We start from the raw sequence: 16,426 nt of genomic DNA, 5'->3' as shown, positions 1-16,426 counted from the left end.
GCCCCCCTCCCCAGCCTGTGCTGAAGAACCTGCTGGCGGTGGGGTTTGCTTTAGAAGTTAAGGTGTGTGCTTGTCAGGCTGACGGGTTTTAGCAGCGCAAGCCAACGAAGGAACTGTGTCAGGGGAGCGTGTACTTCAGGAAGAAAGGTCTTGGACATGGGCGTCCTGCAGAGTCACAGCTCCATCGTGGTGGTCTGGGTCTGGGCTTGCGGCCCGTGTTTTCCCAAACTAGCAAAATACCATGGCCCACGAATCTTTACCCTGAAAGTGCCTCTGACGTCAGAATGCCCTCTTCTAGTTGCATAATGCGCCTGGGGGGGTCTTTCCTCGATTTTGAGGGAAGGAATTTGCTTTTTCAATTTGCTCTTTAAGCTCCAACTCCACAAGCATGAAATACTAATCACACATGTTAAAAAATACTGCTGTTTAATTTTCTAGTCATGTACTTTAAAAAAGCTGATACAATTAGATGTTTTCCCCATCCTCTCAGATCTGCCCCTGAAACACCCCAAAGTTATGCATCTTAATTTTCTGCATATATATATGACAAACTGCTCACAGGAAGCACATGGGGATTTGTCCAGACATGTAAATGGACCCTGTGATGTTCATGGCTGACTCCAAGCCCTTACATTCTTTTTTTTCTATGAGGGATGATAATGATTACACAGCACTGAAAGCAATAAACGCAAAAGGCTTGACTTTTTCCTTCTTTTTGCTCTTCTAGCATGTATATCCATTCCCACGATAGTCTACACCACCTGACCCATTTAAACCCCTGTTACTCATAGTGAAAAATAGTTCTCTAGTCATTTACTGACCCTTACATTTATATACAAATGACAGACTGTAAAACTGCTACAAACAAGATACAACATCCGTGGATACAATACATTTTCAACTGCAGGTACCTTGAGCACACGAGCAATCACCGTATTGTATTAGAGACATTTTATTGAAAATGCGAAAATAGGAAATGTATTATAGCCTAAAATAAATTACATAACATATACAGTATATATTTATATCTTTAAAATATTTTTTTTGTGGTTAGGTTCTTTCAGTCTAGGAATTTTGACTAAATCAAGAATTTAGTGAACTGTGTCCAAAATTTTTTAAAGAAAAAAACCCGCTTTCCAAAACTTAGAAAAATAGACTGCACTAAATGGATTTCAAATGTATCGTTTCAGGGAGTATCACATAGTGACTTTGCTATGGTTTATAAAATGTCTTGCTTTCTCGTGTGGCGTAAAAGGGGAATACAGTACACTCGGAATTACCTGTACCGCATGGTGAGGACTAAGAATGGCAGGACCAGGTCATAAATCTACTTCCCAAGTGACGATTCGGCAACCTGGCATTAGAATGCTAGATTATGACTTAAAGCTTCAGTTCCCTTTAAAAACTAACACGTACAAGTTAGACTGCTCCGTTTCACTTGCTCTAGTGCCATCTTCAGGAAAGGTGAGTGAAAAGCAAGCCTTCTGGGAAAGTCATGCCCAGGGACGCTGCGATGGGGAGATGCACTTTTGTGACACCTTGAACAAGGCAGCTCACGTATGTACATGGTGGTGCGGGAAAGTGCGCGCACACTCGAATCTAGGAAAAATGTGAGGTGAGACGCTATCGTTTGCATGTATCAGTTCGCTGCTCCCACGGCACCTCAAACCTTCCCATGGGAGATGATTTCCATCTGTCCGTCCGTCCAGCGTGTTCACGGATCCATTCCTGAGCAGGAATGGCCACTCTGGGCTGCAGCCTGGTGCTGCCCTCCGCACGCGTGTCGCAGACGGTTTGTGCCTCCACGGTGGGAGGTTGCTGGCTTACATCTCTTCGCACAGCCATGTTACTGGGAAGCCAATCAAAGAAAGCCGAGTTGTCACCTGTTGATTCTTAAGAGGGATGCAAGGGACAGGGTGAGTCTGTGGCCTGCTGGGCAGTGGTGGCCAAGGGGTGTGCCGTGGTCCTTTGGTTCCAAGTGGAGACTGTCTGGGGGAGGGGGGACAACGTAGACTACCAGGCAGCTATGTCTTTGGGGTTTTCACGAAGCGGGGGCATGAAGTCAATTGTTCTGTTTCCACAAAGCAGTGACAAGCCCATTCTGCAGGCCCCCACATCAGCGTGAGCATACCCAGTATGCCAGCGTGTCCGTGAAACCTTTGAATCAAGGCCTCTTGCGTTACCAAAACAAAAAACCAAAAACAAAACCGGAAAAAAACACGACAGGAGAGCAGATGACGCCGAAGTGTCACCTTAGCTGTCCCTGCGGCGCCTCATTCATTCTCCTCCCTCATCTCCACGATGTCTGTCCCTTCCTCTGCTGGAGGTATGTCCGTCATCGCCGAGTCCTCCCCCTCGGCGGCTGACTCGGTCTCCATCTTCTTTTTCTAGACCAGAGAAGACTCATCGGCATGGGGCTGGGACAGGGGCACATACAGCAGAGCCAAGAGCAGGGAGAGGCCGCAGGGTCTCAGGGGACCCCTCGTTTATGGTTGGGGTGACCTTGCTGATGCTGCATCTCAGTCAGCTCTTCCTTTCTGTGGGGTTACCTGGCTGTCGGCCATGCTTGCACTGGGAGAGGCACTCGGGGCGTCAGCTGATGGAGGCCTACCTCTGCCCAACCACGGCACTTCCCTGCAGCCCCTCCCGATGGTGGCTGTGCCCTCCCCTCCCCTCCTCCCCCTGGCCAGGTGCAGACATGACTCCTTACACCTGGGGCAGGTGTGCGGTTTTGTCCCCATATCTCACCTGTTTCCGGTAGACGTAGCACGCTGCTATGGCGACCATAGTGGATTCTCCCACAAACCCTGCGAGGAGGGAGCCCACACCCAGGGTGGCTCCATGGACCCTGGGGATGAGAACACAGGGGACATTCGTCTGTTAAAGCCGGGCTGAGGCATAGTCAAGTCAAAACGCAGCTGAAACTCAGGAAAGGGGTGGACAACAGGGGGACGGGACGATTGCATTAGAGATCTGATGGTGAGGGCTGCACCTGAGAAATGGTCCACCTGCGTGTGGGGGGGCCTGGAACTCCGAGCCCAGCCAACTCCCACCCCAGCTCCAGGCCTCAGCTCAGCACTGCTGGGGGGCAGGAGAGGGGGGCTTGTCCCCCGGCTCGTGGGCCCAAAGCATCTCGCTCCTCCTCTCCATATAGTGAGGTTTTCCTAGTTGTGGGGCTGACTATGCCCCTTCCCTAGGAGACCGGAGCCCCTGAGGACAAAGGTGACACCTTTGCTCCCTTGCGTTTGTCCCTTCCGATTCTGCCACACCGTGGTAGATGCTCAGTGAACACTGTGTGGCAGCCGGACGAGAAAGTATTCTAGAATGGATCTCAGCAGCCTCCCCCTGGTGCTCTGGCAGAGAAGCAAGGCATCACTCTGCATTTCTAAGTTGGGGACATGCTTGGGGAGTTCAGGGGAAAAAGCAGATTTAACTTCTGGACAGAACTCGGACGCAGCAGCAGGAGCACAGCCCCAGCCCCCAGCGATGTACCCCAGCCCCCCCCGGCGATGTACCCCAGCCCCCGATGATGTACCCCAGCCCCTGGCGACATACCCCAGCCCCCCGGTGATGCACCCCAGCCCCCCCGGCGATGTACCCCAGCCCCCCGGCGATGTACCCCAGCCCCCCAGTGATGTACCCCAGCCCCTGGCGACGCACCCCAGCCCCCCGGCGATGTACCCCAGCCCCTGGCAACGTACCCCAGGTAGGGCAGGACAACAAGGCTGGCGATGAGGACGACGATCCGCAGCACGGAGCTGGGGGCCAGGACGAAGGTCTTCTTCAGAGTCATCAGCCACCCGGTGAGATGGGCCCTTACGGTGACTGACGGGAGAGCCAAGGACTGGTCAGCGACATCCTGCCTCTCCCTGACTTGCACCTCTCGCCCTGTCTCCCCTGCAGCAGACCCAAGGTCCCGGGGCAGCCGGGTGGGGCCCAGGCCCTGCTGCTGTTGCCCTGAGTGGGTCACCTCATCTTACTGGGGGGGCTTCTGATGCCGCCTCTGGGCCTGGGGGAGCCCGTCCCCACCTCGGCTCCCCCATCATAGCCCTTTGTGTCCAGACAGCAGGTTGAGGGCCACTCCCCACCGTGACCACCATCTCCCAGTGGGGGTGGGGAGAGGGGAGAGCTGCTACTCTGGCCACCCCCACCTCGGCCCAGCCTCAAGCGCTGATCCCTCCTGTCTAGAAAACTCAGAGAAAAGCGGTAACTTGATGGTGATCCATTTTGATTCTGGGAGTTAAGCTGGACCAGAAGCCAGGTCTTTCCGGCCCACAGGCTGGGGGAGGTGCGGAGGGGAGAGGCATGGGGGGAGAAAAGGGACCTGTCTCACTTCCCTGTCTCCTCCCCTGCCTCCTGACCACTGGTCTACGGCCACCTCCCCCATTTTGGTATTTCATAAAGACTTGCAGAGTGCTCTGTATCCCCCATCTCCCCATCCTGATGTGTGAGCTTGGGGAGGCCAGGCAGGGCACAGGCCAGCACTGAGGCGGGGCTCAGTGGCCGGTGTGTGAAGTACTAAACGGCTGGTTTGGGGGCACAGACACCCTTGGCAAATGTTTAGGTTTGATCTAAACCTGGAAGGAGTTTAAGGAAGTGGAAGGCCTGGTCCTTTAAGAAAAAAATGCTGCCTGTTTGACTTGTTTCTCAAACTTTCAACCCACTGGATAATATCTTTGCATCTTTTTAATCCACTGTGAATTAAAAAAAAAACAACCCATTTTTTGTTTGGGACAGGGCTGCAAATGTTTCTAAAGAAAAAAGACTGGATAGGGCCTACGGGTAAATAGGAATTTTCCTCTCATTCTGTTTTCCTTTACCTGGAACTGGGAAAAAGGAGAAGATGCGCAAAGGAACCACGCAGAGTTCTGCAAAGGCGAAGTCCACGCCGATGATGTCTATCAAAATTTTCTCAGACACGTTGGGGGTCCAGAACATCACAAAACAGAGCTGGGAGAAAGACAGGAGGCAGGGTTACTAGGAAAGGCATACATGAGTGAAATGAGACAGTCAGGTAGTACGTGACCCCTGAGGAGCTGGGCCGATGGGGGGCTGGCACCCCAGTCCTCGAGCTGCCACCACTTGCTCTGTTCTTACCTGACAATACAGGCACTGGCCCATTCGCCACACCTGCCCAGGAGGGAGCCCAGCAGATGGGCAGGCATCCAAGTGGGTAATCGGGCCAGTGTGGAAGGCTTACCTAGGCTGTTGGATAGCTCAGTTAGTTCAGGGTGAACGCGTGTATTAATGTAATTTTTACAGCTTTAACCAAAAAGTAAAAAGTGACCTGAAAGCATCTGGATGCTTGCAGAACTGCACTGAATCAGCACACCTACTGAAAGAAGGAAATGGTAACATCTGGATAAATGAAAGGCCTGGAAGCTTTTCAAAGTCTAGTTAAGAGAAGAAGAGACAAAAGCCACAAAATTTGGAACTTGGGAAAGCAGATGGGTAAACCAGTTTAACAAACTCAAGAAACTAGAATCCTAAACTGACAGGGGAAAGTGGAGCTGTCTCCTGCCCTTCCCTTCCCCACCCATCAGGGAACGTGGCCACAGGTCCTTCTAGAAGTGGGGATGAAGGCAGGCCGTGGAAAGTCTAGTTCATAAGCCGCTCGTCCACAGTTCCCCTTGCACAGCTGGTGGCTGTGCCTCCCCGAACTTACTGGAGTTTAGTCTCTGAATAAAGTAAAACCAGCACGGTTGAGGGCAGAATTACTGCACAGGAAACAGAGGGATTAAGGGAAGGATGACATATCGAATGTCTGGTCTTCTTCCTCTACTCAGCCCCCAGAACACGGGAAGCCAGTTAAGTCCCCTGACAGGCAGGAGACCCAGAGTGATCGCTGAGGAATCTGACCCACCAAGAGAGAAGACCCCAAGTTCCTAAAAACTGGAGGCTCCTGACAAAGCAGCCCCACCAGCCCAGCCATCAGTGAGGCCCACACAGGGATATAAACCTCACCCACATGTGCACAGCTCCCAGCCAGCTTCTAGTGCCCCACCTATAAAAACGAGGAGACAACCAGGGATCACCAGGCTTTCAGGAAGAACTCTAATATGAAGAGGCTAAAACAAAGAGGGAAAAAACCCCCAGAGGAAACAGACAACGACAAGAGACAGAGTGGGGGGGAGGGGAAGGGAGAGGAAAGGAGAGAAAGGAGGAAAACCTTTGCCCAGTGATAGTCTCAGTGATGAGAGAAGACACTACCCATGAAACAGGAACTGAATGGAAGTGTTACGAAAAGGACATTTCAAAGAACAGGAAAGAAGTTCTGGGAATTAAAAAATAATAAAGGCAGAAATGAAAAATTCATTAAATGACAGGTAAAGTTGAGAAAGTCTACAACAAAGATAAGGCAGAATACAAAGACATGGGACGTACGCAAGAAGGGATTTTAAAAACATAAATAAAGGACCCGTGTAAGAGGTTCAACATTCAGATAATAGGAGTTCCAGACTGACAGTCTGAGAGCTGAAAGATACAAATTTCAAGTCTGAAAAGGGTCCATTATGTGGACATAGCACAGTGGATGAAAAAAGACCCACTGGGCATGGCACTGGACAAACCAGATTCTCAGAGCTTCCTGCTTTAGACAGCTAGGAGCTAGCACTGAGAGTTAGGAGATACGGGGCAATAAATTAGAAGGGAAAATGATTTCTGTCCTAGAACTTGAAACCAAACCATCAATCAAGTGTGTTTAGAAGAAAGACATTTTCAGATGTTCAAGGCCTCAAAAAATTTAGCCCTCCATGCACACTTTTTCAAGAAGCTCTTGTAGGGTACACTCTGCCAAAGCAAAGGAGTCGTAGATGAAGAAAAAGAAAGATGCAGGGTTGATCACAATAAGAAAACAAAAAAGGCACAGGAATCCCTGGGGTGGGGGTAAGGAGAGACCCCAGGAAGGCAAGACAGGCCCACAGGTCAGAGCTGGTCAGCACTAGAGCTGCTCGGAAGAGCCTTGGAGATGCTTCTTTGAGAGCATGAAACAGACAGGAAGCAAAATGTGTGTGAACACAGGAAAGGGGGTTTCGGGAACTAAGGGAAAAGGTAGGAATAAATGAGTTGTAAGTAATTACCATTTAGCTTTTAGAAAGCTAAGAAAAATTATAGCTAAGACAATGATTAAGTCCAGGGAAAACTAACTTTTTTTTAAAGAAAGGATGGGAATCAGACTTAGGTGTCAGAGTATATCATAGTCAGAATCCACCAAGAGATCTGAAGATCCAGGAGTAGAAGGGGGGAGGGCAAGTGGGGAGAGCAGCTATTGTGGGGAGCAGTCCTTAGAGGGCTGACTCTAAGCTCCGTGGGTGTATAAAAAAACTGAATTTAGAAATGTAATAATATAACTTTGTAAGAGAATGTTGTTAGAAGATGCCAGTTCCATAAAACTTTTCTCTCCCTTTCTTACCATGCACATGATTCTTCTCTAAAATGAGAGTGAATACATTATAAAATGAATTGCAGTCGTGTGAAAACAGAACACTGAAATCTTATAATATAACATCCTTTAGGCTTTGGGTAAATTAAATTTCATGGAATTAGGCTGGTCCTACTTACTATTGTGTTGAAATACATTAAAAAAAATAACTTGGAGGACCTATTATAAATGTTTCACTTTATAAATGCAATGGAATCTTATTCTAGCATGTATTTTTCAGCATCTGGGAAGGATATCCCATTTGGTTTTCAGAAATGACAGATGTACTATCATTTAACCCTATTGCCTGCTGCCAGGACTTACGCCCCATCTCTGACACGTACACAAAAACACTTCCTTAGATCTAGCAACTTGGAGCTCAGGGGCTTTATTGCTGAGTGGCCTGGACAAGTGGCCCTGTCCTCTTTTCTCACCACAGAGCTGCCAGCCTTGAATGGCGAGACATTGCTCATGCCTCCAGCCCAGGGATGGCGGCAACTTCCTGTCACAACTTCACAACGCCACCGAGCACTGCACGGGGACACAGTTCACTTTCTTGACAACTAGATCCATCAGCCCTCCTTCCATATATTTTCCATAGCAGTAAAGCTGTAAAGAAGTAAGATAAGTGAGCACCGCCCCAACGCTGGACTTGACTGTGCATTAGGACCAATGGAGGATAAGCTATCCTGGGTTTCCTTCATGGTCAGAGCAGAATCTAGGCCAAACTCTGTTTAAAAAAAAAACCAACCCTCCAAAACCCCCCAAACAAACTTAGGCTTCCAGGAAAATCACTGGCATTCCTTACTCAGCTTGTAGCCACTGATCATCTGAACGAGAGAGAATGCCTCCTGCTGCAATCTCTCAGTGCTTTGCAAAATCACTGGAAAGTGGCTTTTAGATGGCAACAAAGCAAGGAAAAAGGAGGGTGTTGTTGCACGTCGGAGAGGAAGGTGCAAGCAAGGGTAGCTCCTCCCCTGGCTTCTCCGCATGGATAAAGTTCTGCTGGAGGCTTTTCACTGTCTGGAGGAGAGGATCGGCAAGCTTCGGAGGAAAGAGTCCACCCTGACGACACAGGATAGTGAGATGTGTAGAAACCCCAAATCATGTGAGACATTTACATTAATATCAAGTAATCTGGGTGGGTGACAGCAGTTCTGGTGCCTTGGAAGCCAAACGGTGAGGTGCAGTGGATCTCCAGTAGGCCTTCCCAGGAAGGTGGCTCCGATGCATCATTCTAAAACCCCACAGTATGCTTTGTCTTGGCACCACTAAACCACTCTGTTCTCTATCCGGCATCTATCTGTGCCAGGCACACCCGACATGCCCCCATCAAGGCCACATGCCACCGAGGTGCTTCCTCAGTTCTCAGCCCCACACCTAGCGCCTAGATGGGGTCTTTTCGAGAATAACGTAACTGAACACCCTCTCTGGTCCGGGGCTTCAGCAATCACAGGTAACTATTTAAAGGGAGGGGACATCGCCTGTATCGAAGCTTCCTTTCTTTTTCTCCCTGAAGTCTCTGAATTTGAGCCTTTGCCTTTGCCATGCTTCCAGTCTGAAAATGCTCCTTGCCTTCCAGAAAGTTCTCAAAAAACAAAACAAAACAAAACAAAAGACTATTTCCTGCATTGCCCAGAAAGGAATACTGGCAACTCAGAAGCAGCTATGGTGTTGATTAGAAGATGCAACACCTGTCTGCAGGTCCGCTTTCTCTGAGAAGCATGCTGAGCCCAGGCATAATCATCAGATTTAACCAGTCCGTTTCAGAAAGCAAGAAGCTCTAGAAGTTAACCTCGCAAAGGATCTTCCAGGAAAAGTATCACTCTGCCGAGTTCACCCAGAGTAGTTCTGACTCAGAACATGCCCTCCCCGTTGACCAGGACATGCTGTGTTCTTCAAATGTTTGCAGAGAGCTAATGACATCGACTTTTCCAAACCAGAACACAAACCTAATAAACTACCGACAGTAAACACGATTTGTTCCTTGGATTAGCCACTGGGTTAGCTTTCCTGCTGCAGAGTTCGCTGTCAACATTATCTCATTAGGGAGCAGCCAGCAAAACAGAACAACCAGCTCCGTGCCCAGATCTTGGTTTTTCTACTTACTCTGCAGTAAAAGGAACCAGGGCTCCTTGGAGACGTGGTTGATTCTAGGACTAGGGTGGGAAATACACAAGATGATCAGCTTGCAACAATATATTCAAGGGCACAGGAGCCCAGAAGAAAGAGCTCCTAACGGTAAATCTGGAAGAATGTGAGCAAGAAAATAAATGATGTCGTATTGAGTTAGGACGCACAGCACACAATAAACACCCATGAGTCCACACCGATACAAATAAACAAATAGGAACACATCCCCAGCACAGAATTCCAAGTGATTTACGTAGCTGCTCGCCTCTCAGGGAGGAGGGGCATACTTCCCCACCCCTGAAGTGTGGGTTCACCACAGTCACTTCCTTCCAAAGAGAGGACAGGATGGAAAGAGGGGAAAGGAACTCCACAGTGAGAAATCTGGCAGCTAGGATCTTGGCCAGGTCAACTTCATCAGTGATGCCACGTTGATAGCATGTTCTCCTGATAAGACATGATGACATTGGTGCTCTGCCTATGTGGTCTCCCTCCCGACAGTCCATAAGCCCAGTCTCACCATGAGAAAAACCCCAGACAATCCCAAACTGAGGGACATTCTACATAATACCTGAGCAGTAGTCCTTGAAACCGACAAGGCCACAAAAACAAGCAAAATATGAGAAACTCTCACAGACCGGAAAAGGTTGAGACAAGGTGACGAGCTTTAACACGGTAACGTGGATGGGAAGCCTAGAACAGGAAAAGGACAGGAGGGAAAAGCTAGCGAACTCTGAATAAACTGTGGAGTTTGATTCCTAATAATGCACTGGGGTTGATTCCTTAGCTGTGATGAATGTACCACAGCAGAGTAAGACAGAGTAGGGGGTGAGGGGTGTGTGGGGACCCTGGGCTAGCTTCACAGTGCTTCTGTAAGTCTAAAAATAACACTCAAAAAAAAAAAAAACCTCTCAAACAAAAAGTACATATATATAAAAGAAGACCCATAACCTACTCTTCTATGTGACAGACTGTGACTCCTTTTCTGAGGACCTGGCACTGACCGTGACATTTTTACTTTGAATTTTGAAATACTTCTTTGTATTTCAAGATATATTCATCTCGAGTGGAATGTACGCCACTCCAGACAAACCTTCTGTCTTCATGACCATTGGCTTCTCCTTTTTAAAACTGGATTAGCCTCTGTAGAAACTAACCAAAGGGCTGCAGCCCTTTTATTCACAACCTTGTCATGAAGTTTCTGGTCAGCATCTGTGTCACAGTCACATTTCTAACGACGGTCCCGTTGGGCAGATAGATGAGGAACTTAACGTCTTCCTTAGAGGCAATATGTTAAGAGGCTTCGGCTGTATGTAACTGCGCAGTGTAGGGGCAGTATCTAACCTTTCATTTCAAAATCCATGTAATAGCTACATTCTGACAAACTTTTACCATAAATTAAGATTCCCAAATAGGATTAGCGTGCAGAAAGGATGAAGGGAGCCCCAAACCTTACAGAAATGACACTTCTGGGTCTAAGATGCCACAGTCGGAGTCAGTGTGACTGGAACCACATAAGGAGCATCCTTCCCAAGACCCTCCTCATCCAGAGTCGGACCCTGACTTATCCTGGGACTGAGTCTCTTTCCCAAGAACTGACGATTGGGATCCAAAGCAGCTCATTGTCTCTGTCAGCATCCGAGCTCAGAGAACATACAAACCCAGCCACAGGGGCACAGCCGTTTCTGCACGTCCTGAGAGGATTCCCTTCCACAAAGGAAACACTGCCAAGAGCTCGCGTTTTACCTTAATTTCCAGAAGCTGTTGACCACGCTTTGAGAAAGTCACAAAGCTGCTTCCATGACCCCGAATAATCAGGATTAAAACTAAATTCTCCTCCCCTGCAGTGAGATCTGAAATACATGCAGCTGTTTTGAATTAAAACAGTTGGCCCTGGGTATCATTTTTATTTGGTGTTTTTACTTAGAAGGGTTCAACTTATGTTTAATTGGGTTGAAGTCTCCCCTGGGTAAACCAGTGGTTAACCCTCAACAATGCCGCATACAAAGAGGTGGTTACGAGCTTGGCTCCAGGCGGTGTGCTTGGGGAGGAAGTTGATCTGCATTCCGGTGCCAGCTCCTTAGTGCACCTCGGATCACCAGACCGCCAGCACGACTGCAGACCCAGGCTGAGGAGCCAGGATCTGCACAAAATGCTGCTGCCAGCGCCAGGCACAGTGCAGGGGATCAATCTTAAGTATTGTCATAATAAAAGGCTTCCTGGGACCAGAATCAATGCCGGCCGTGGGGTCATCTGCAGGTGGTGAGATCAGGACTGACCTTGCTGTCCTCTCCATACTCTTCCCTGTTTGGCACAAGGCACATGTCGTCTTTTTTCTTTATCAGAAAACATTTTAGAGTAAAAAGGACCTCAATCTATCTTCACTGATAAAGTCAGTCTTCTCCTTTAAAAATTGTTTTCAATTATTTTTTTTGAGCATTTAAGATAATTTCACATGGGGCAGGATATAGCTCACACGTGGCAGAGTATGAGCTTAGCACACACGAGGTCCTGGGTTCAATCCCCTGTACCACCACTGTTTTAAAAAAAAGGATATATAAAATAATTTCACGTTTTAATTTTTAAAAAAAATTTGGGGGGAGGTAATTAGGCTTTTATTTGTTTTTGATGGAGGTACCAGGGACTGCACCTAGGACCACTGCACACGCTAGGCACACACTCTACCACTGAGCTACACCCTCCCCCCAGCAGATAAAGTCAATCTTTACGCGTACTTATGAGGGACAGGAGCAGTCTTGTTTCAGAGGGAGGGGTGGCTTTCAGAGGGGGGCCGGTGGCCTGTGTCTCGCAGCCAGTGTCTTGAACACCACACCCAGTGTCACTCCAGGCTGAAGGCACATGGATCCGATCTACTGGGGGGTGTGCGGTGTGGGTGGGGCAAAACCAGGCAGGACACTATCATACACACACACACCTATCTTGCTTGAGCTTTCAGAGAGAGTTGACCTGGACCTGGGAAATATCATCTGGCCTTTTGATTCCTTGTACTGAATCACGTTGGTTGTACACATGTGGTGGGGGTGCGGGCGGGGGTGGGGTAGTTCATAGAGGGTTTTGCGGGTCATGGTCATGACTCTGGGAGCCATGGGAGTCCTGAGTGAAGGGTGACATGATGCGATTGCTGTCCTGACAGGCTCTCCCAGTGCCCTGTGAGAACAGACTGTAGGGTAGGGGTGGGGGGAGGGCAGAAGCAGGGAGGAGCCCTGTCGGGGGAGGGGGAGGGAGTGGGGATGGGGGTGCTGCTGTAACAATCCAGGTGAGAGATGGCCAAGGCTGGAGGTGTTTAAGTCAGTGCTAACAGCATGTGCTGAGGGGCCCACCTGCAGCATGAGACCGTATGATGTGATCTGACTGAGTGAGCCCTTCTCTTCCTTCAGGCTGGAGGCTGAAGGTTCCACACAGGGGAGGGTCCTTCTGGCCTGTCCTTTCCACAGCTGCTCACTGTCCCTTGCAGGCTGCCACCTGAACCAGATGGGTCACTTCTAACAGCTCTCCTAAGGGTGACAGTGAGTTCCTGCGAAGTCACCCATCCCCAACGGAATGACAGCATTTCATCAGGACTGACTCTCAGAGCCAGGGTGAGTCCCAACTTTGAAGAGAAAAAAAAAAGGGCTGTTTTGTTAGAGTGGAACGACCTCAAGCAGACCATGTGTGAAAAGGCCAATGAACCCAGTTTCTAGGGATCAGCCTTCAACGGGGTGACAGGAACAAGCCTGTGGTAATCTCTAGAGGGAACTGGGCTGCTGTCCCACGGAGCTGCTGCTCCGGGAACCACTGACCCGTCCTCTAAGGGGGGAGCTGGGTGAACAGTCATGTGGGTGTGGAAATGAAGGGACAGCACGCGAAGGGGCGTCGGAGAGGAACACGTCTGTGTAGGGCAGTCATATGTAGGGCAATGCGTATTGCAATATATACAGTGACGAGATACATACAAAGGGGACTTTATATGTAAGGTCAGGCTAGCAAAAATTTTAGTAGGCTGAAACAGATGGGGTAAAAGACATGTGTTGCTGAGAGGTCCAGAGCTCCGTTCTCGCTGGGCAAAGCATGTTAGTGTTTATGGAGCATCTAGCTTTCTCAGCGTGGCTGCTGATGGTTACAATGTTACACATCTATCCGGAATAGTTTCATAAAGGGGTTGATGCAGCCATCAACAGTTATAGCACATTCACGGTAAAATAGCAACCTTTTCGGATGCAGTTTTTAAAACCAGTTTAAGAAGATGAAAGCTAAATCATCCCTGTTATCATTTAGGTTTAAGGAAATTGCCATATATACATCTCCTAAGAGCAGTTGGTACGTCTTTCAGATATAAGATGACTAAATTCTTAGTAAGAAACAAAGGATTGATTGAAAGAAACAATACACTTCAACAGCAGGGGGCGCCATGCACCCAGTCTGCAGACCGCGCTCCGGATGCTCGCTTCTGCCCACTCCATCTACCTGCAGAACGTTAATTCTTTACTTACCTGGCTTGAAGACTATTTAGAAAATTCCAGCCTTAGCTTATGTTTCGCCTTAACTTTTTTTTTGACTGTTAACAGTCAAACTGGAACTTGCTGGAGGCTGGGGGCAGGGGTGGGGGCATGGGGAGTTATTGTTTCATGGGTGTAGAGTTTGTTTTGCAAGATGAGTTCTGTGGATGGGCGGTGGTGTTGGGAGTGCCATACTGTGAATGCACTGAACTGTACACTTAAAAATGGTTAAGGGGTTGAGCTACATGGGCGGTGTATTTTACCCCAATTTTTTAAAAATTAAAAAAAAAATTAGAACCTGCTTAGAATGACACATTATGCTCGTTCATTTGTTAATTGTTCTAAGAATGCATGTGTGGATTTGTACTGTCACTCCTTTAGGAGGGGGATCTTAGAGATCTGGGGACCAGTCTTAATTGTTTTCATCTTCCCCCCCCAAAAACAATCAACCTCTCAAATCCACAACGTAGGGTGACTTAAAAGCAAATGCTGGACTGTTGGAGTTTGGGAGAGAAGTGTGAAGGGAGGGTGGAGGTTCAGTGGGAAGGAACTAACTGTCATCAATTACTTATTATACACCAAGGGCTTTCCATAGGGCATTTCATGTAATCCCTATTACAGTCCCAGGATAGTGGCGTTTTTTGGTTCCTCTACCAAGGACAGTGGGGCCTAGAGGGGCTGTGTGGCTTTCCGCAGGTCATCCCACTGCTAAAGGGTGGGTGGGGCCAGGATTTCAACGCCGGCCTTGGGGGACTCAGAAGCCTTGCTCCCCTCATGTTCACAGGATGTCTAAAGGCGCCCAAATGGCCCAGTGGTACATGGTGCATGGACACTGTAGGGGTGCCAAGTGAAGAAGTGCCTTTTTAGAAAGTTTTAAGTTCAGCTTATTTACCTTTGGTCCTTTCTGCCCTCCCCCCTCCCCGTGCACAAGAGAGCCTTGTCTTCTCCTGGATAATGTGAACAATGAGAAGGCAGTCTCGGGGCGCGGGGGTGGGGCAGCCCAACAGAAACAAAGCCTCAAACAGGCCGTCCTTGTTGGAGACACAGGGCCAGCATGGTACCACGGCCGGAATAAGGCCGGTAGTGTCCGCGGCCCTGATGGCCAAGGGACAGCAGTTCAGCCACAGGAAGGTGAGACTGGGTCACTGTTATGAACTGAGCACAGGGTGGACGGGCTGAGGTCCTGGGGGATGGCCGCATTTGCTATTCATCAGCCGTGGTTTTGCAGCCTTCCAGCCCGCAGGGGAAGGACTCAGGCTTGAGTGCTTCACGGAGATGCAGCTCTGACCAGTGGGACGCAACTAAGGAAAAGGGATTCCTGATGTGCTTGTCGGATGCTGACGTACGTCGGATGCTGACACGCTATGTCACGAAGCAGCAACAGCGGAGAGTTAATATGCCCACCAGAGCACCAGGACGGTCCGTTATCTATGGAAACAGAACTAGGGGAGCTCACTCTGATCGGCCCTTACATGATAAAAAAAGTCCTCTAATTGTGGGAAACTGAGGCTGCGACAGGCAGGGCTGGATGAAACTCCTGGCCTGCAGCCTGGAGGCAGGGCGTTTTCCTGTGTTTTCTGCCGGCAGCGCCTTCGCCAAGCTGCCCAGACCTCTCGGGGAGCAGGTGGCCGGGGAGCAGGTGGCCGGAGCTGGGCCTGGTGGGATTAGGGGCGCTATAAATACTGCCGCTGTCAGTGACCTTGCTGCCTTTCAAAGGTGGTGGCCGCTCTGAGGGAGGGGACAAGGCAGAGCAGAGTTCCTGAGTGTATCTGTGGGATTTGTGCCTCCTGAGGACTTACCTAGTATGAACAGCAGAAGAAATATTTTACGATTAGCGGAACTTCCCTGAAAGGGATTATCTCCGCGTGTCATAGAGGAAGGACTGATGGTGCACATGTTTCTGACTGCTTTCTTCTCTGATGCTGGCCTTTTTGGTTTCTTTCCCTCCAGGAGGATCTCTTGGAGGCCCTGAAATTCTGAAGCTTTAGGACTAAAATGTTTTAAATACCAAACATCTTCACCTTAAATACTGCTGTGGTCCCCACCCCCTGGATGGCAAGGTGCGACAGGCATCCAGCTGTGGGTCTCTAAAGACCACACACACAGTCACCTGCTCCACTCTCCGGCAGCCTCCACCCCAACCCCTCCCCGAAGACACTCATCCCAGGAAGCTGGGGACCCAGACGAAGGACAGCCTCACCGGATGGAATCGTGACCGTCGAGGAGGAGATGGCCACTCACGTGGCAGAGACTGACCACGTCCTTGTTGCGTTCACAACAACCAGGGAAATTTAAAAAAAAACAACCAATAAAAGAAAACAGATTTCAAAGTTTGTGGGGGTACGATCTAATAACACCAGGGATGCTGCAAGGAGGCTGG

The 16,426-nt window shown here is 49.2% G+C and overlaps 1 protein-coding gene across 2 annotated transcripts in view; it reads right to left on the bottom strand.

The window, feature by feature from the left end:
- Window positions 1–409: 409 nt before the first annotated feature.
- Window positions 410–16,426, bottom strand: part of ANKH (ANKH inorganic pyrophosphate transport regulator) — a 129,064-nt gene continuing 113,047 nt past the window's right edge. For both annotated transcript variants that reach the window (XM_072958836.1, XM_072958837.1), the window contains exons 9-12: window positions 4,821–4,950; window positions 3,702–3,825; window positions 2,749–2,848; window positions 410–2,387 (exon numbers count right to left, since the gene is read on the bottom strand). In XM_072958836.1, coding sequence (XP_072814937.1) covers window positions 2,274–2,387; window positions 2,749–2,848; window positions 3,702–3,825; window positions 4,821–4,950 — 468 coding nt within the window. In that variant the 3' untranslated portion in view covers window positions 410–2,273. The remainder of the gene's footprint in view (window positions 2,388–2,748; window positions 2,849–3,701; window positions 3,826–4,820; window positions 4,951–16,426) is intronic.

This window comes from Vicugna pacos, chromosome 3 (genome assembly GCF_048564905.1).
Source record: "Vicugna pacos chromosome 3, VicPac4, whole genome shotgun sequence".
NCBI classification, from domain to species: Eukaryota; Metazoa; Chordata; class Mammalia; order Artiodactyla; family Camelidae; genus Vicugna; species Vicugna pacos.
The sequence above is the reverse complement of the archived record's forward strand: the minus strand, read 5'-3'. Positions and strand labels throughout refer to the sequence as shown.